The following is a 21,453-nucleotide window of genomic DNA, read 5'->3' as shown; positions in this document are numbered from 1 at the left end:
TTGTTAAGTTGGCAGTGATGAACTCGGTCTTCCGGTTGTGTCTATGACTACGCTGCCATTTTGGAACGGCAGTGCTTTTTGTTCGTGTGAAGCGCTTGCTCGTTGTGAAGAGTAGATTGTGATTTAGTCAAGTGTAGTTTTATTTTAAGTCGAACTCAATCAAAATGAGCTGGCAAGATTATGTCGATAAACAGTTAATGGCATCCAGATGTGTGACAAAAGCTGCGATTGCCGGTCACGATGGGAATGTCTGGGCCAAGTCAGAAGGCTTCGAAGTAAGTTTTTCCTCTGTCAAGTTCTTACTATGCGGTCAGTGATTTGCAAATTTAATTTTTGCTGTGAATATCAGTGTTAAATAGTGTTATCAAGTGCAGTTCATATTAGGTTCGTCGGATGACGAATTCTTTATCCGGCAGTTTGACAAGATGGCGACATGTGGTGGGAGCCAGCTATTCGGATTAGAAATGAGAATTTCGCCACCCTGTGGATGATGATTGCCAAAATCTTTTAACAAATACAATTATTACATTCGTATTAATGTTTGCTCAAGTATTATTTACTGCTTTCATTAGTATGTAAAGAATGAGCCAAAACTGCCGGCCGGTATCTTGTTAGGAATAACTACATGCTATTGAAATGCGAATGCCGGTCGATTCTGTCGCGAATTTCGCACTGAAGTAAAGTCAAGTTCAGACTTTTTGGATATTGTTGTGACTAATCTCATAACTACATGTAATCATGCCCCATGTCGCTATTAGCTCCGTAAATTTCAGAGTTCGATCTATCTGGGAGACTTACCCTCGGGAACAAAATCTTAGAACTTACTCCTTTGCTTGATAAAATATTGCTGTTTTTCATGACCATCTCTTTTAATCAAGTTTTACTGTACATTATTTCCAATAAAATATGGAGGATGTACATTGTGATATATTTAAATTTTGTATAGTTTCAGTAGTTACTGAATTGATTCCCAATAATATCTTATTTTTCTGTCTCTTGAGTATTAACTTGAAACTAACACAGTTGTACGCTGGGATGAGTCATTGACCTATCATGCAGATTCTGACAGGCTCCTTCAACCTTTTAGTTTTGCTGCCTAATTTGTCTAACAAGAATATGATTTTCTCAATATTTGATGCACTATCACTAAATAGTGATTTTCTAGATAAAATTATCTATCATTCGCTACGATTTTTCTCATCTCACTTGAATACCTTCCTCAGATTTTGTTTTTGACATGAAACCTGTATCTTTGTAACACAAGAGTTTCACGTTTCTAAAGCCATAATTATGTTATCAATATTACTATTCTTAAACCGTTCCTTGAATAAAAGCACTTATGACAATAACAAGCCTGGCCATATAAGTGCTAGGAGATGGAGTGTATTTTTTTCCATCTGTCTCATTGAGAAGACCACTTATTTCCTTACATTTGTTAATTTTAGGGTAAAATGATTAAGATTTTGCTGAAACAATAATCACATAATAATAAGCTAGTGTAATTTAGTTAATTGTTAACAAAACTTGAACTAATTGTATATTTTGATTTTCTTATCTGCTAATGCTAAAGATTGCAGCAAGTTTAAAGATGGGGAATTCAAAGAATAGGTTCTTTATCTCAATATATTCATCAAACCAAGAGTTTACTTCCATCCGTTTTCAATTCAAAATGCTTATAAACTTCAACAAAAGCAGACTCTCAGCTAAGCAAATCTGTGAAAGTTAAATAATTATGTAGTTGTATTTGTATAACTAGTTGTAGGTTTCAAAATTATCTTGTTCAGTATATTATTCAAAAATATTGACATCAGATGTTGAATATTAGTTAAGGTTTATGATTCAAAACAGCTGATCAAGATTTTATCCATAATGTGGGGTCTATAATTTAACATCTAACTAAATGGCTTTGTGGAGATATGCAAATAACTTACATTCTCTTTTTATAAAAAATCTATTTCATTCTTAGAAAAAAAAAATAACATTATATTTTCGATTAAATTAATCTACAGAGGCACTCCCACACCGTCAGATATGCCGAGCGATAATGCCGAGCTTCGATAGGATGCTAGTTTCATACAAGCTATGTACCTAATTATTTATATGAGTAGATATTACGCCAGTAGTTTCGATCGCGAGGCGATCGCAAATGTACCATTATTGTTTTGCTATTAAACAAGGATGATGTATGTTATCTCTTCAGTAGAGCTTGTGACACATTAATATTTATAGTTATTTAACGTCAAATACAGACACTACAGAGTCACTGATCTTTCTGCCCGTTTGCACTAAACTAAAAAACTAGTGTTCGGATTTTCGATCAGTTTTCATCTATAGTGTCCTGTGAGGTATATAGGTCTAGTAATAAACTTAATCACTTAATTGTCGCGATCGGTTTTTTGTCACCGTCATTGATCTACGGCTAGCTGCAACTATAAGTGGCACAAAAAATATCGCCTCGTCTGACTCCCTGACGGATAAGCTTCATGTTTGTGCTAACCGCGGTGACTCCCGCGTCCTCAATAAATACTAAGCGCACCTTCTAAAAAGTTATACCGTTATCGGGTTTCAATTTTATAAAATTTGTTTAAGCCCAATATCAAGGAACCAGGAACTCACGATTTATAGTATTAGTTAATACTTAGCCCTTAGCCTGTAGCATTGATACATAATTTAGTGTACATCGAAGGTAACGTACATTTATCTCAAAGGCGAAAACTTACAACTGTTACATTGTTAACAGATATCAAAAGATGAAGTCGCGAAGATGGTGGCCGGTTTCGACAATGAATCACTGTTAACGAGCGGTGGCCTGACGATAGCGGGCACACGATACATCTACCTCAGTGGCTCAGACCGCATCATACGCGCAAAACTCGGCAAGGTCGGCGTGCACTGCATGAAGACACAGCAAGGTTTGTGATTTCTTTCTGATCTGGTTATTTCATGATTGGTTACTGCAATTGTTTATCTGTAAGCTGCATAATAACTGCTCAAAGACTAATGGAAGATAGATACAACTAGATATTAGAAACACAATACACCACAGTCGCAAAAAATTAAAACTGTCACAACCCCTGGGAAATACGTTTATAATGTTGCACTAATAAATACTGAAATCGGTAATGGTATAATGTTTATCTAAAGTCCATTTAATAAGCTTCAGGGAAATAACTTGGATGTATTAATATAATAATTGATAAGCCATAAAGAGCTATTGCGATGCAAAAAAATGTCAATCTTGCAATAGAGCAAAATTTAAAAAAAAATATATTCACATTTGTCGAAAAAGAAAATCCTAGTTAGGTAAGTTGCTCAACCTCAAATTACATAAAATTTTGACATATTAAGAGCATTACTAATTATTCATTATTTCGTAATTATGTACTTTTCACGTGAATGTTACGTATAGTATTAATCTCGAAAGGGAAAGTTCGTACTTAGACACGGTTATGTATAGGGAAAGTGAATCGCAAGTAACGGCCGTGTATAATCTACTGCGGCTAGTTTATTTAAATATTTTGTTTCAGCCGTCGTAATTTCTCTGTATGAAGAACCCATCCAACCCCAGCAAGCCGCATCCGTAGTGGAGAAGTTAGGAGACTATTTAATTACCTGTGGTTATTAGAGGTGAGTTCTTTTAAAATCAATTTTTTGTCGATCAGCGTACACTTAACAATTCTGCAGAGTAATTAACATGCCTCGACAACTTCAAAAGCAATATTTCTTTTTTTACAGATCGAAGCGCGCCGTGATCTAAGAATACTATAAGATAATATTTTTTCCACAGGGAAATAAGTAACTGCATTTTGTATATTCTATAAAGTGATAAGGACCGTTCATTTGTTTTGATATTCGATAAATTATGGCGTCATCAGTGCGTGATGCGTTTAGTAACTGTGTGCAGATGCAATTACTTTGCGGATTTTGGACCCTTTTTATACGCTCACCGCTTCCATAAAGTAATTGTAAGCTGTATTGGTTTACATGTATTTTAAAGTTTGCTTTTATTGACCAGTATGGTAAAGCATATACAGCTTTGCAAGCAGGTCTCAAAGCATGATGTATAGAGTTTTTTTAGGTTTCTTCTCAAGCATTCTGATACTCTATCTGGCGTGTACAATGATCTAAATTAAATTATAATCGAGGTAGACTTGATATTTGTGTCACTAGCCATCTAGACAAATATGCCCGCGTACAGATGCTTGAAGAGAAGTTATAATAACCACGTAATGAAATTACTGTAACAACATTATACAACATATATATATATAATTATAAATAGCATTTTGTGTAAGGGCTTGTTACAAATTGAAAGACACTGTAACCCAAGTATTACGATTTTAATTGAAGATCTCTAGTCCCACTGGAACCATCGTGTGAGTAATATCCGACACATCAGTGCGTGGCGGACGAGGTCCGAGCCGCGACGCGCCGCGGCTTCGACCCCCACATGGCCCGCCATTACAGTTTTCTGCTATGCTTTCTTTTTAATTGTGCCGCATTTATAATCTTGTGTAGTGAGTAATAAACATTTGCATTCTGTTCTATTCTATCTCTTAGCTGCAGAAATAGAAGCGCTCAATTACCCTGTATCCTCAGACAAGGCTTGCAGTAAACGAAGGGTGCATATTGTTTATATTTGATATTACTACTATAGCTTTGTACATTGTTTCTGATAAGCGATGGGAACTGTGTCTATCTAATAATAAAATGATTTGTATTATAACACTTGGATTTTCTTTTATCTGTTGTATAAAACCTATAGGAAGGGAAGTGGGTGTAAGTTAAAACCAAAAAAGTATTGCTAATGAACATAATTTATTTTCCTTTTGACAAAATCTACAGTATTAAGAGTTAAGTACACTCGAATACAAGGATTGGTATAAAATGTTTAACTTGTAGCAATTATAATAATAACCTATCAAGTGATTTTGGTTCTTTGAAAATAGCAACACTCGAGGATCTTTCTCTAATGTTTTAATTAATATTGGAGAATTAATACGAAAATTATGAGTTAAGTTGCATTAGTACATTATACTAAATAGATTCCCCAGATGACATAATAATTGCAATTTGTTATTTATTTTGCTAAGATCATTATGTAACAATATATCAAAGAAATTTTAATGATAACGCGTCAGTTTACTTGCTACGTGGTTATCTACATTTCTACAATTCTATGCAAAAAGAAAATGTCGTGTATGAATAAAATACCTACTTATCACATCTTACGAATAAATTATGCGTTGATAAAAAGCATGAATTATACAAATCAATACACAATGTTTTATATTCCTATACATCAGATTTATTAAAATAATACTCGAGTCCCTTGAGCCAACACATCTTATTGCTAGGAACAAAAGTTTGTTTCCGTGACCCAACAAGTTATCGAGAACATTCAGTTAGCGAGCCTACTGCCAAATTGCACAACTATTTTAATCTGTTAGTGTTGATAATTAAGTCCTTATGTAGGTAATGAATCAAAATTTCTGCCATGACGTGTTACATCTTTTCTATAATTATATTTGTCTAATTCGGTGAAGTCGTCTTCCGAGTCGGTATTCTCTCAGAACTAAAACTAGTTCGTCCTAACTTATTCGAACGTGACTTCATTCTTGCTGGGTACGAGGAAATCCACATCATGAATCGTAGTCAAGTCGAAATTCTTCCATGGCTTTTCCTCACGGATGCTCTAGAGAGTAATGGCGAGATTTTTTCCAAAGGCTTCTGAAAAAACCTTTGCGTTGCTTCTGCCCTGGATGCTCCTCGCCTGTTAACAATAAAAAAAATATAAGTTTTATACTATACGGGAATCGGGATACGCCGTCGTTTGAATCATTATTGAAATCTTAAATACCTATGGTGAAAGGACTTATATCAATGAGAGATAATTGTCCGTTGCGAACTAAGATTTCAGTGCCATTATTTTATAGATGATAATATTTTGTACCGATGGACGTAATACATAAGGCGGGAGCCTATAGTCTAACCTAAATGATTACAATAATACAACTTTGTCGATATCGTTAGGGTCGTGAACCCTCTCTCGGGGAACGCGAATGTCAAGTGTACGAGCGCGCCGCAGCCGGCTCGTTTGTTGGTGTCTCGGCAAGCGGGTCGATATGACTACCCTACCACGAGCGGTGGAAAGAGCTCCCGGCCCGGAACGACACGAACTGCGCTATATGATAACTACGGCCTCTCTTTCCATCGTGATGTTTTTGGATTAACGTTTGAAATTTCCCATCCTGCCAATTTCTCACCAAAAAGGTTTTAAACAGAACCATCCTGTAATGCCCAGGTTCCATAACACCATACAGCCATGGGATACCTATGTATTTAGAAATTAAACCGAATAGGATATAATATTATTCGAGATAAAACATAGAAACCTAATCTTAGCAAACCGTTACATTTACTGCTGCTGTGTTAGGCTAAAAACGTTAGCTTGCGCAGTCGTGTTCAGGCGAACCTAATTACTATGATAGCTGCACTTTTTTACTTAGATGCTCTGGATAGAGACATGAATTAATTTAAAGTTCACAAGACCGTGAATGATTATTCTCTAGTAAAAATTCGCTCGGTAGATAATAAATCAATGCAAAGAATTTTAGACAGGATCTGTAAAAAGTAAAGTTCATAATTTAACGTTAGTTGAAATCTGTTATATCACTATGCAGTAAGAGATCTGTTAGTAGGGCATCCGAAAATAAACCGCAGTAAGTAGGTAGTTTCCAGCACGCGTCCCAAATGCCATGCACGCTGCCTAAAATAGTCGTGGACTAAGCCACGTGAGATGCCGCACCCGACATCCGACTCCGTTGCTTGCGGTAGTTATTTGTTTGTCTAGCTTTGAGTTAGGTCATTGATTTATTAGAAAACAATTTCTACAGCTATGAAGTATTGTTTAGTTAGTGGTGAAACGAAAATTACTTATTGTTACAAAACTTTTATGAGAACAATGTAGACATTTTTAAACGTAAGCGTGACAATACTAATCAAAATTAAAAAAAAGTATTGTTTTATTATGTACCTAATTAGTTAATATGAATTGAGCTATGAACCGCAAAGTACTTCGCCATAAGAATGGAACATTTTCAGCGATGGTAAAGCTTTTGTATTTATAGCACGTGTCTTGTGCAGTGGAGGTCTATCCAATTCAAGTTCATTGGCTAGACTCCCCGCAAAGATACGTCACTGGAAACGTTGCTTATCCATCCAGCTGGATAGCTAACTATGACATCATCATTTAGTTAAATATATAGACAAATGATTCACCAAGACAATGAAAGCTTGGATTTTAGGTTTGCCCTAAAGTCCAAGCTTTCTTCTCATACTACAAATTATGAGCGTTGATTATGAAGCGTCATTGACGTCCAAAGGACTTGAAAACTCATTATTGCTTAGGAATTACATTGGTATTTGCTTGCCCTGTGAATGAAACCGCTCACTCGTACATGTGAGGGAAGGTGCTTTATTTAACCCACCACAATGATCTCTACCAAAAATCCAGGAAACTAGGCAGGTACGAGATTTCGGTCAATAAAATGTTTGGTCTGAATTCTACTACTACCTACAAATACTCCGATAAGTGACTTTCGTACTAGTTTAGTAATGTATGTACTATGAAAATTATTTTAAATATCTACGTATGTATTTGGCAACTGCGAGTTGCTGGTGACAAAGGAAATTTTAACTAATCAGGTCACGAAGATCGAGCTGGAGAAGAGCGAAGGGCTGATGTGAGGGAAGCGTGGCGTGGGGGAGGCGCGCGGGTCCAGGGGTCGTCGACACTTCGGTGAAGGGCAGCGAGGTCGGTGCGTTCGCTTTCGTAGGCGCGCGGCGGGCGGCGCGGCGCGGCGGCGGCGTCGACGGCTCCGCGTATTGATCGCAGCCTCCCGCACTCGAACCGCGCTACATCTCTACTTGATTTCCTAAACGTTTGCTGCCATTACTATTTTTGCTTCTATGAAAATACACGGAACCTACCTTCCTATGTTTATTGTATTCGGAGAATGTTTTGTTACAAACAGGAATGCTAATGATAGAATCTATTATGCAATTCCGATGACATAAAATGTGATTAAAGGTAATAAATTTATTGAGAGGTATCGCCCGTGTTGAATTCATTTATAAATAGGCATCCGATTTGGCAGTTATTTTAATGTGTCCCTGTTAAATATCAAAAATAGATGTCTAAAAGTAGATAACACGTAACCGTCACATGCGTATAAATAGACCAATATCGACGCATGCAGTCAGTTCTGTTCATCGGTCAATTACTGAATGATATATTATGTGCAGTCGTTACCCGACTGCCAAGAATTGGACTCACAAAATGTTTAAGACGTACATCCTACTTCATAGTTGGTATGAATGTAGCCATTGTTACATGCATTATTTAAATTCTTAGATTTTGTTGAAGCAAAATCTGAGAATTTGACGGGTTCACGCGTAGGTCCTCATACCGGAAAGCTGAGTCATTGTGGTATGAAAGTACTCTGTAAGATTAAAATTCATAATTCTGTAGATGTTTATATTAAATAGGTCTAAGAGAAGGTAAACGAGCAATTAGCCGCATAAGTCCTTAATTTAGAAAAAATATACGTATCTATTATAGGTATAGGCAAATGTGAGAGCCCTAAGTGTAACGTAAGTTAGCTGGCCTATCGATGCCGCAGTGACCGCGACTGCCGGCGCCGGCTATTGTTTCTGCAACACGATCACTATAAATGCGCTCGTGCTAAAGATATCTGTGCCTTTCAAATTCATAGTAAAATGTAATTTTTTGCCCAAGTTACAAAATCAAAATCTAGCACTTCAATCACATGCTAATATTCGATCACGAGTATATAAAATTCGCACCATCTTCCTTATAAATCTTGTGGGGCCATTGAACTGCGATAAAACGTCGAAGTATTGACCTCTTATCACTAGCGTCCAACTCTTATTAAAACTTGTTATTGCATTGCAAATAAATATGTATACTTATATTATTATTTAAAGCATATAATATTTTTAAAATTATTGACGTTAGGTAGGTAGTCGTGGTATGCACTAGCGGAGACGCTTTCGAACCATAAGCAATTTTAATGTAATAGCTCGAGTGCACTAATTAACAACGAGAGGCGAACGTATCCGCGCCAACAATATTTACCGTTTGTGCAAAATGCAAAACTAATTGGAGTTTTGAAAAGTAGGTAGTTGATACCAACACTTTTTTTTAAACTTGACGAAAATTGAAAATTAAATTTAGATTGTTTCTAATCTTTGTGTCTGTGAAAATATGCAGGTCAGTAGGTAGGTGAGGATACATCTGATCTGTGAGTCTAGTATCTTTACTTTCTCCGGGCGATAGTCCACTAGACAAGCGGCGCATACGTTGAAAACTAAGCCGATAGCAACATAGGTTACAACAACCTACTTGCAAAGCTCAAACAAATATATCTCTTTTTAATCTCGGTTACATTTTGCAATGTTGCCAAAAATGTTTATATGCTTGGAAGCTAAGCTCCACTTATATGTAAAATGAATAAGTATGTAGAATAATTTGCAGCTATCGATATTTTATCAGAGTCAAGGAGTCTGTCTAATTGACGGTTAGGTCACATTCTTCCGGTAATGAACAAACTAATCCGCGCTTCGAAGCGGAACTGACTTATCCAACCGCTATAAAGTAAGGCGCGAAGTATGACGTGCGATGCGATGGCGCGAGGGAACACAAAAAGCACGTAAGTGTTGCTAGAACAAAAAGACTCGCAAACACTGGAAAGACGAACGGTGACTCATGAAACATCATTTATAATTAAAGTGTGGCAGACAATAGAAAATTAATTCTTACACAAATTGCCACATGGATGAAACATTTTGAGATCATAAACGTTGAGTGATCCTTATTGAAATTAAAAAGTAAGCTCGCCAAATGTGTTCGCGGTCGGCCGCCATTACATGAATTTATTAATTGTGGACAATGTTCGGTGGAAGTTCATTGACCTTACCACCTACTATGACATCAACTGAAAGCCTGTACATTGACTTTACTTACAGTATTATAATTTATTTAGCAACTAATCTATGTAGGCACCTATCTTTTATGTGATAGTTATTAGACGAGATAAGATTTGGAAGCAATTGGGGAAGGTGGGATGCTAGTCCGTGGATATTGGAATATCGCTCAAAAAAATATTTATGATGAAATTTACCGTAGGTCTCATTTCACTACTGAATAATTCCTTGAATAAGCAGTTTACTTCACTTCGCTGCCTTTCCGAATTCTAGAAAGTTAAGAGAAACCAATGTTTCAAATAACTACTTACTGCTAACTATAATCAAAACGGAATCGGTCATGATCGCAAACCGTTAAATGGGCACTAATGTAATTCGCCAATTTGAAAATTGTTAACTTTTTTTGTCTAAAATATTTAGGTCTCCAACGAAGGATATTTTGTTTGCTGGAATGGAGCATCTTTGTGTTTTTAGTTAATCAATGAAAGTTCTCTATTATGGTTTGAGAAAATAACCGTGGATATGTTTAGTAGGTAGATTAGGTGATGGCATGATGAAATTAAGAACTTTTCTGAAATAATATTTTTGAAAACTGTATTTTATGCTGTCGTGTTCACCACTGGAACCGATCCAAATTGACGTGAATGTTTATGAGCAGCTGTGGATGCGTTCCTATCTACTTATAAAAGAATTTCATAAGCTTGTTAAATGGTATTAAATATATTCAATGGAAGATAGAAGGCAATCTCCTTAAAGTATCGGGTGCATGTAATGAAGAGACTTACTTTAACCAAAGGTGTTTTCATTAACGATTTCGATTCGCAGTTGTTATTATTTTGGTGACAGTCAAGCGTTCTTTTGTTAGCAGGCCGCTGTTTAAACTAAATGTAAGTGCACACTTACATTCACAAACTCGAACATTGTTCATGGTTAACAAAAGATATAACGTTATCTCAGCGAGCGATAATAAAAGCGCGTCAGAACATCAATTAAGGAATACCACGACACTTGACTCACCCAGTCTGCTGTAAGTAATGGACGGGAAGATTCTAACCAATTAACTAATCGCTTATTCCCAATGGAAAGGTGGTTGTTATGCCCGATGATGTCATATAGCCTCATCGCCCTATCGATAAAAACACGAGTTTGTCACGTAAAGTGAACGTGAACTAGTTGTTTACTGTTCAACAATCGATTCGAGAACCAAGCAAACTTAATGATCCTTCAATCGCCATTCACCATATAAAGCAAAAATAGGGGTCCTGTAACAGGAAAAATTTGTTCGTGTATTTGTCTGATTGATTTAGTCTGTATTACACACCGGTCGATGCGGATTGGGGCGGCCCATACTGCAAAATGTGTTCGACCGAGCCAGGAGCAAGTTATCCTTGTCGCGTTTCGAAACTTTGGTTTGGGGTGCCTATATTCCGCGTAGACTTTAAGCCTCTACGAATAACAAGAGCAAAAGTTTATGCATTTAGAAGACAAGATTTAGTCCATTATAGGTATGACTAGTAAAAAAGTATTTGAAAATGTAATACGAGTAGGTGGTTACGGAAGTCGGATGTCCGTTTATCTGGCAGTTGGTCCCACAGATATGTCACGTTAGAAATGTTACAATACAACGTTGTTTTAATTATCATATCAGCGGGGCTGCAGGACGTGTCCGTGCAGGGAAGAAATATAATTATTGAAATAAGTTGGTACCTATGTCAACGATACCGAGACTGTTATGAGCACTATGTAATGTAAACTCTACTTATACCTATCAAGTTCATTGTTTTGTCTCGTACCAAGGCGACGTTTATTATTATTGTCATAATTGATTGGACGAGCCGTTATTCGAACATAAATATAATCTAACTATTAATTATTATCTTATGAGTCATTCTCGTTTACGTTATTGAGATAATAATATCATAATAACGTTCATCGATTGAAGAATAATAGCGTACATGCGAATATAGTGCTAGTCGAATATCCAGGGAGGATTCCAATTTCCGCAGAAATGTGGTAGGATGGGGTGTCGCGAGTCGCCCCTGCAGAGCGGGGAGCGGCGCGCGGGCGGGGCGGGCGCGGCCGCAGCGGGCTGCGCGCGCCGCCACCCCCAGGCTCCGGGGACGCGGGCACCGCATGTGCGCGCCCGGCCCTCCCCGACCCCAGCGCCGCAAGCCAGGGGCGCTCCCTCCCTTCCCGATTCAAAGCTCGATTATTAAGCACTCATTCAAGCTTTATACACGATTATCACCATGGCAACTATGGATCGAGGCTGCGATGCTAGTCAATGAGATTCGATCGAGAAGAGTTTTTACCCTGTCATAAGCATGAGAACAACCGTAGCTATGATGTCGAGATAGTAAACATATATCTATGGAATACTGACCGTTTGCGGAGCGCGCTGCTGGTGACGTGGCTTCCTTGTTTCGCGAATTTTCTTTCTCCTTCCCATTGTTCCCTAGGACAAAACAAATATAAATTAATATTAATAATGCGTTCGGTGAAAATCAATACAGAAAATACGCTAGTGAGCTGTGCAAAACTCTATTTTCATTCGATTAGCAAATTATCTAGCATAATGGCCTTCTTGAAACAAAAAAGTTTAGGTAGGAAGCGAGCGATCGATACTTTTTCGGAAATCTGTTACAGATTGAGAAGGACTACAGTAGTATTATGTTGGAACAAAATATTTATACCTATATAGGTATAACAAATACCTACGTTAGTTCTTTAAAATACGACTGTGGCATCAAGATAAGATTTTCCCTCTCTTAGAAAATTCACTGCATGCCTATTGTAAAAAGTCCCCTAAATTTTTAAGGAGTGTTAATCTGTTCAGATCTGGCACTGGCTCTGTGCGACCATCCAGAGATGTTGTTTTGCAGATATTACTGATTCAGAATATAAGGAATTATTACAATTTAATAGTGATGGATGTCTACCTGATAAGTGACCGATAACACGGGTCCTTAGAGAATTTTATGACGATACGAACATTTACCCAACTGTTATCAATATAGCTATTATCAGCATTTCCAACGAAGGCGTTTATTGCTAATTACGTGGTAATTGCATGAGGAAACGTTCATTCTGAGTATTTTATAATATTTCGGAATTCGTGATAATACAAGTGGTTAGTGGTTGTTTACAATTTAAATGTGAATTAGGTATGTGTGTATTGTTTAAGAATACAACTTAAAATAAATAAATTTCCTGTTATGTTTCCTCTATACAATAGCTGTGAATACTTCAGACTGGATGTGGTTCAACTAATTAGATTCAATATAAACCGGAAATATCTGGAAGCTGATAGAAGAGTGCGGGAGTGGTCGCAGGTCCGCATCGGCGGCGGCGCGGCGGCACATTCCCGGGAGGATCCTTTTTACCTCGGCTGCCTGTCAGACCGGTTCTATTGCGATCGTTCACCCGAGCACAGTCGCTCGCAAATTTACATTGCACGGCTTTCCATACAATGTAACAAATCGCAAATGAGTATTATTCGATAGCCACTTTATTATCGGTTTTGCTGCGTCATCTCATTATTATTCTATTTGCTAAATCAACAACCTCTCCGAATGATACTTCGGTTGGACGTGGACGTTACCGTTCGGCCTGAATTGATTGTGACCGGTCTCGGAAATGAGGTTAAATCTGACTTGTCTTGTAGCACTTTCGTAGACTTTTGGTAACGGATCGGGCTTTAATTATAAAATGCAAACTGTACAACTATATTAATATCTACAAAATATTCCGATTACTTTATCAGTGACTGATAGCAATGATCACTTTTTGCAACGAATCTATTTTGCTAATCGGAAATTTTCCTTTCGCCCAATGGGCGTTATGCTATTGATCGATAGATAAAGATAAAGCTCAGTCGCTTGCACCGAATTCAAGTAACGATTGTTTCAAGTGGCGGACGAGGCGACCTTGGCAGTGGCGTTGACTCGTGCGGCCTCAAATCGCAACCGACCGTCGCGCCATAGATTTAACACATGATGTGACATGAGCCACAAATATAGCTCTTGCACTATCTAATAGATATTATATCATTCGAAACATATTCATATATGGACCTTGGGCTTCCGCCCTTTCTGTCCCGATGATATAGTTGTTGTGGTCAAACGGGTGGACCGTTGAAAATATGAGTAGAGCGAACCAACAGAATGAGCCAGTAGTTGGACTTTGTCTAAGTTGTAGATACAGAGTGTAAAGCATGACAGACTGAGGCAGTTTCTCTAGCGCAGCACTAGTCTAGTGCATAATATTGTGGTTGTAGGCTTTAAATAAATCTTGTGGTGATCCACAATATCGTAACATTTGTGACTCGGTAGCAGCTTGGTATCCGTTTTCAGTTGTGATTGGCACTTCGCTGGTCACTATTTTATTGTATTTGCTCATTAATATGCAGACAAACGACCAAGTCGGTTATTTCTACAATGTGTAGGAAGGAAATATTGTATTTCCTTCCCTGAACAATTCTACAAAATGTATTCTAAAATGAATCGGATGATTAAAAGCAGGAAAGGAATACAAATAGTTGTATTCTTTTTTTCCTGAAACTATTCATATACTTAGGCACAGTTTTTAGATTTTTATAATAAAACAGTAAAGTAGATATAATTGCACAAATGTATCTAAATAATTTAAAAATAGGTAGCGAATCAACTGATTAAAACATTAATTAAAGTTATAGTTCGGTCAACAGGAAAAGTTTGTTAAATGTATAAAATCAATCAGCTCAGTGTTCTCGTACAAACGAAGAATTTAGGTAGAGGACAACCTCTACCTAAATTCTGTAAAGTGCATAGCAATACATGCAGGAATACCTATACCTCTTGAACATATTTTATTATCATCATCCGCGTCGGCTTCTCGTAACCACATCGGGTGTCGGATTCCAGTCTAACCAAATGCAGCGAAGTGCTAGCGCAGCAGTGTTATACATGGAAATAGGCAGTATCTGACTTTCTCATCCAGTAGACTAAGCAACACGATATCCATATATATTTATGCTTCCTATACGTAGACGAAGGAACTGGCTGCTCGGAGCAGCTGCGCCAAGCATTACTAAACTTTTGACGGGTCGTCTCACCCTAAGTCCCTATACATATAATCCTATCCTTGACATTTGTGAAGAAAGCATTTTACATGTAATTTTGCATGTAAATTACATAATTAAGGGATATTTTGGAATCATTATTGGGGGCATGTACGTTACTCATTAAAACTGACTTTCGAAAGTTTCGAGTCAGTTTATCGTAGGTTACCTACTTACTCGAAATTAGTATGTTGCTCCAGTTCTCAGCAAACATCTTCGTTATTTAAAAACAGAAGTTGAAGTTTACTTATACCAGGATTTTTGTATTCATTATGTTTTTACCATCATGTGAACTGTAAGTTATCGAAAATAAATTGCACTGAGAATAAACGAGTTTTCAGTCAGTAGGAGTAAGATTGCAGTGTGTGAGAAGTATCGAGTGTGTGCACAGGTGTACTAACTAGGCATGCGGTATGTGGGTGATGGTCGGCGCAGTCGGCACCGCGCCCTCGCCACCACCGACCGGCCACTGCCACGTCGGGACTGGACACGAGTTTAAAAATACATTCACAGCTCGTTCGATTCTCGCCATGGAAAATAACAGATTTATATCGATTCCCCTGATATTATTGAACAACTCCAACGTGTACATATGTATCTACCTATGTATACGATATGTGTCTGAATAAAACGTAGCTCTTACTCCGACCAATGATTGATCTCAAGCTAGTGCGTTATCGAATAATGAGTCATAGAGTTTATTTTCAAAGAATTGTTTCGATTAACGTGATGGCACGTAGGTGCGCTCATTACAAGGATTATTAATAAGAAATGATTGTAACATGTCACAAAAGAGTAATCACGTCGTAAGTCGAGCGTGGCGCCTCGCCATATTGTATTACCACGAGGTCGCGGTCGAGCGTGTGATACCAAAGGATACCACTAAGGTTAAGCTTTGTAACATCATGCACATAAGTCCTAAGTAAGTAGATCATAATAATCTACGGATGGTTGGCGATCCATATCGACCTGCAAACATCGATTTTCACCACAGTAAACGTGCCAATTGACTGGTATTGAAATTCTGTCGGTAATGACTCACTAACTTGAAAGAAAGTGTTATCGCCGATAAGCGATTTGACTTATCTTTATGCATGTTGGCAAGCATAAGTAGTAACAATTATATTTTCACTGCGTTTATAACTTTGTTTCTAAGTGTGTCACGAAGAACTGAAACATACGACGTATTATGGTATCGGGTAAAAATGTCAAACCATTAACATTATCTGCTCGGTAAATGTCTACTCGACTGTACAACGCCATATGGTACTGGCGGTTGTCGACGGAGTCATATCCATAAAAAGGTTTATGAAGCTTTTAGGTTACTCGCCGGCAAAGGTCGTGCATGCATCATGTACCCAGTGAATAACGCTACTCTTTTAAGGGACTGTTTAGAGGCACATTTCAATACTCGCCATCATATCAGTATAGTGTACTGTAGTTCGCCATAAACAGATAATCTAGAATATTTATCGAAGCCTCGGATATACCTATTCGCTTCGCAGTCGACGTAATGTCTGGTTCAGTTTTCATTTAAGTACATATTTTTTACTTCATGCTAAAATTCCATTTTCAAACCATAAACATTTGAGCGCCTAAATAAGCTAATGTCTTGCGTGCTACGCTGATGTTTATTGGTGTTTTTAATAAAGATTTATTTGCTAACTACTGGCTCTCGGTCATTTAACTTTTGCTTAAATTAATTGCGCCCTGCCCACAGTATTTGAGTGCTAGCTGACTAACGCACATGCGTAAAGAATTCGGTATTGCTAATGTTAGTAGGTACTAAGCTAAGGTATACATCGAGAGCAAGAAGCACGTGGGCCCCCAAGGTGAAGGTCGTTCACTAAGGTGTTACGCAATTGAGATTCAACAGATATTTTCTATAAACCCGATACAAGAAGTACTCACACAGCTCGTACGCAAGTGAAGCTTGTTTGTTACGACTTTGTTTAGAACATGTTGTATTGAATTCCTCATGAAGTAATCACCCGAAAGGGTGTGTGATTAACTGATCTTCATCAAAGTAGGTATAGCAGCAAGATATTTAAATGTGTTAGGGTATTTTAGACAGAAAATTCTTATAGGGACATATGCACTATGCAGGCCTCTTCCTATGCATACAGAAAAATATGACAGAAGAAGCTGTTGAAATACTGTATTACAATTTCTTTGCTTTCGGGTATCCCTTTATCCCACGTGCCAAAAGAGTACGTTCATAGAACGGGTCGAGTAAAAATAAAACGAAGTTGTTTACTGTTTTTAAAATATAGGTTTTAGGAATCACAGCTAGCGGATTCCTTGAAAAAAAAAGTGTTTTCGGCTGATTCACTGGATGGATTGGATTACTTCCAAGTTGAGCAGTGGGGCGTTGAAAAAACAAAAATGGTTAGATTATGACTGGTCTCTATTTCCCTGTAATCTACATAAGCGTGTCAAACTAAGTGGTCTGTGTAGCGACAAGTTGAGTGGGCTAATCAGATTAGTTGACAGTAGTTGACATTGCTCTAAACCTCTCTATACGTTTACCCTTTAGTTCTACACGTAGTTCCTATAAAGTTTAGATAAGTGCCTGTCCTTCGAAATGTTTTTTTTGGTTCATTACTTCCGGAAATACGTTGCTCGATTATATTGACTTTATTTTTCTTCAGAGCCTCTGTAATTGACGCCAGCACTGAATATAATACAGAACAGAATAAGATAATTTTTAAGTATTGTCAAAGAATCTATGTTGGTCCTATTTTCTAACATCGAATTCTGTTGATAGAAAAGTAGGGAAAACGCGAATATACGCAGAACAATGTCAGTCTCTTGTACGTGCGTAAGTAGTGCCGACAGAGACCCGTCAAGGAGCCAAGAACAAGATTCTCCATACAACTATATAAATATTTAAAAGGCCTTACTACACACCGGATATATTATTCGTTGGGAGACGGATGTGGCGTCATTTGCATGCATGTGGCGTACGCAGGACAATGCATGCCTACGGACTGCGGACTGCGGACCTCCCGAAACAACCTTATAGCAGAATATATCGTTTATTGGTGTAAAACTAAGTTTTATTACTTTGGAAATTTACGAACCTTTTTCTATTTATCGAAACTAAAATAAAATTTAATTTCATGCTCAGAATAATTTTCTTTAGATTCATAATTGAACTCATTTCCACTGCAAGGTGTTAATAATTCATATTACTTAATTAACCGATGACCGCTTAATAACAAAGGTTTATTTACGTGCACATGACTAATTAATTGGTATTATTAAAATAGTATGGTATTTACCGGTTGTGTTTCTATTCTATACATTACCGTTTATTTTAAGGAAACGTCATTATTACATTTGTACGCTGAGGATAAAACCTGGGGCACAATTATTTATCCCTGTATGCTTAATTAACTAAAATCCTGTTTTATATTGTTTGAATTTGCTTTGGTTGCTATATAATTTTGTAGTTTGTTAAATAAAACTGACTATAATCTCAAAAAAACCTCCTGATTGTCTGACGAGCGCTAATGTGTTGTGCAGTTATCAGCAATTTCTTGTGATAGTAAATATCCGCAAAAATGGGTTCGGTTGAGCCAGGTCAGATAACGTTGATTAAGATGTGGAGTCGGTTGATTACGTGCTATCGCATCGCTGTTACCAGTATCTGATTACGTTATCAATATTGGATGTGGCCAACAGATATGAGAAGTTGAAGGCTCAATACAAATGCAACGTCGATTCCTCTCGCGTTCGTTGTAATTGTTGTTATGTACGACTGTTAGCAGTTATTACATTATATGGTTAACTATACATAAAGTTATATTTTTCTTTTCGTATAGTGGCTCAGGAATACACCGTCTTCCTATTGCTCTCATTAGCGAGCGTTTAGTAAAGAGAGACGTTGGTGCTATCGGCGATAAAGATTTCTTGTCAGCATTTGGACTCGTAATTATAATTGCAGTATGATTTGATAAAGATAGAGTTAGTTTATAACGAAGGGCTTTCCCTTGAAAACTGAGCCAAGTTATAAATAACAGCTCGATGTACACAATGAATGAAAACTGGCCATCTTCCAAATATTTTCCAGCATTTTCTTATTAACGTCACACGATGAGGCTCTGCAAGTGTAGAATGTGAAATCTCGTGACAGAAGTTGAGAGGACAGTGAAACAAAATTATTATAAAAGTTTGTTTAGAAAGAGAGCTTTTGTTCCAGTGTTTATAATGGTCACATCTCATCGATCCGCGGCATTCCAACAATCATATAATATGCAATATTTACATTAACCGTAACATTGACTTACTTCGCGAGCTAAATCAATGATGTATTGACGTTAAATTTGATATCGTTGTTATTCTAGAGTCGACGTATAATATTTTGCTTATAAAGAAGATAGCGGTGAGGTCGTATGTAGGGCAGCACCGGCGTCAGTCGCGCCGCACTCCGCGCCCGCTGTTACAGCTACGATCTTGGCCTCAAATCCTGACCGGTTACCTTCTTTGGTAGCGACCGGTTTAACGAACCAACTTCTTTGTACAACATTTTACTCTCTAACACTCACATTCGCAATAACGTTCAGCAAATGTGTCGTTTGATAGACAATCAGGACTTCGCGCGACGGATGTGTGAATAATCAGGCATATGCGGTTTTCTGAGAAGTTATAATTTATAAGCGAGTAATAAATAATATTGGAGTCAGACGTTATCTACTTTCTCGTCTCTATTAATCACGGAATATGGGTGTATTGGCATGTTCCTGGCGCTGCGTGGTGGCGGCGTGACTCACTCGCGACACTCATGCAGGGTGAGCGCGCTCTGAATCACTGACTGACTGCAGCGCCATACCTTGCCCCTCGCCATACTATTATGCACATATTGATGTCGCAGGTAACAGAATCGCCATTGTATGCTATTCACTATTGTGCAGCCGAACTTTTTAGGTCCCCGTAAGCGATTGTTAACGCCTTATTGTTACACGGCTGTGCCGGTTTATTTGACTGGTAATAATAACAGGATTCTAAGCCCACAGACCAGTTTCATTGAAATTCTTGTATTTATGTATCATGCATATGAATTTATCATGCTAACTATTCATATCTTGACTCACGTTTGCACCACGTTGTGTCAATTAAATATTTAATTGCCTATGTTCCTAGTATCTTTGTTTCATCGTCTGAATCTTTAGCTGGAACATATTACAATAAAAGTTATGACTCTGATGTGTGTATTCGCGAAGGACAACCCGAATAGATGTATTTTGAATAGTAATACTCCTACTGAGGTTTTAATACAGTCTTAGTTTTCTCTAACCATTTATTTTCAGACAGTCACGAACCGGAACGCATCTGGCAAAACTGTAGTTAGTTCTTAGTTTTTATTTTATATGTAGCATTATTTGTTATGATGTATGCATGCAGTTAAACGAAGCAAGTCCCTACAGATGAGATTAGATACCAGATTATAATCATTAAGTGTGATGCCATCTGACAGATTACCTAGCATTTTAGAATAAGTATTCAAGATTAAAAATACGTGTCTCTAGTTCTACAAGTAAACGCTAGCTACATCATTATTTTATTGTTAGACAGAATCTTCCCTCAGTGCGCAGATGATTCCCAAGTGCGCAGAACAAAATGGTACCAAGTTGTAACTATAGGTATTTATTATACAAACACTACAACCATATCGATTAGTTTTATCATTTATATGAACAAAGTCCTAATGATTGGGTCAATAGTTTAAAATGCGATTTGTCACAAACAACAATAATACATAATGCATCAGTAAGTGTTTCTTGTTTAAATACATTTAATCGATAAGACACATATTTTGTGTCTCATAAAGTAAACAGCTATTTAGACACGTCCGCGGTTGTTTGTGCCGCGCGGGAATTAGTCACACACACAAATATTGCTGACGAACAAACGAGACCACTAACGCCATCTATTGACACTAAACTGAACCAATGTACATTGAATATAACGGTCATATAAAAACTGGTTTTTGCAACAACATCGTGCTAAGCGACTAAGTGTAGGTATGTTTAATCTTAATTAGTGATTTAATTTATCCTATTAGAGACGCTAGTTTTAATTTGACTGAAGTAATTAGAATAAACCGCACAATGCACTATGTTTCAGGATACCTACCTGACTAATTAGATATTATAACAAGAAAATGGTAATAAACTTGAAACGAAGTAAAATAAATATCAGAGTAACGGTTTATTATCACCGCTCATAAATTATCAAATTAAAATAACCTTGAAAGTTTTTACTCAAAAATGTTAATGTGAGATCTATTTTCGTGACTTTCTAAAGCTTAAAACAATTTGAGGCTATCATGATTGATAGTGATT

General features: G+C 37.3%; 2 protein-coding genes across 4 annotated transcripts in view; one reads left to right on the top strand and one right to left on the bottom strand.

The window, feature by feature from the left end:
• Window positions 1-19: 19 nt before the first annotated feature.
• Window positions 20-4,726, top strand: LOC110371924 (profilin). Its single transcript, XM_021328386.3, has 4 exons — window positions 20-275; window positions 2,741-2,912; window positions 3,528-3,627; window positions 3,736-4,726. Exons 1-3 carry the CDS (start codon window positions 165-167, stop codon window positions 3,623-3,625), a joined length of 381 nt encoding a protein of 126 aa, XP_021184061.1. The 5' UTR covers window positions 20-164; the 3' UTR covers window positions 3,626-3,627; window positions 3,736-4,726.
• Window positions 4,727-4,799: 73 nt separating this feature from the next.
• Window positions 4,800-21,453, bottom strand: part of LOC110371972 (uncharacterized) — a 112,193-nt gene continuing 95,539 nt past the window's right edge. For all 3 annotated transcript variants that reach the window (XM_049852201.2, XM_049852202.2, XM_049852203.2), the window contains 2 exons: window positions 12,392-12,463; window positions 4,800-5,773 (listed from right to left, as the gene is read on the bottom strand). In XM_049852201.2, the coding sequence (XP_049708158.1) occupies window positions 5,685-5,773; window positions 12,392-12,463 (161 nt within the window). In that variant the 3' untranslated portion in view covers window positions 4,800-5,684. The remainder of the gene's footprint in view (window positions 5,774-12,391; window positions 12,464-21,453) is intronic.

The sequence above is a fragment of the Helicoverpa armigera genome, chromosome 6 (assembly GCF_030705265.1).
Source record: "Helicoverpa armigera isolate CAAS_96S chromosome 6, ASM3070526v1, whole genome shotgun sequence".
Classification (NCBI taxonomy): Eukaryota; Metazoa; Arthropoda; class Insecta; order Lepidoptera; family Noctuidae; genus Helicoverpa; species Helicoverpa armigera.
Note: the sequence above shows the minus strand (reverse complement) of the source record. Positions and strands in the feature narration are given on the sequence as shown.

Coding starts and splice junctions, on each gene's coding strand:
- LOC110371924 (XM_021328386.3), top strand. CDS start 165: ATGAGCTGGCAAGATTATGTCGATAAACAGTTAATGGCATCCAGATGT. Junction 276..2,740: donor CCAAGTCAGAAGGCTTCGAA/GTAAGTTTTTCC, acceptor CATTGTTAACAG/ATATCAAAAGATGAAGTCGC. Junction 2,913..3,527: donor CTGCATGAAGACACAGCAAG/GTTTGTGATTTC, acceptor ATTTTGTTTCAG/CCGTCGTAATTTCTCTGTAT.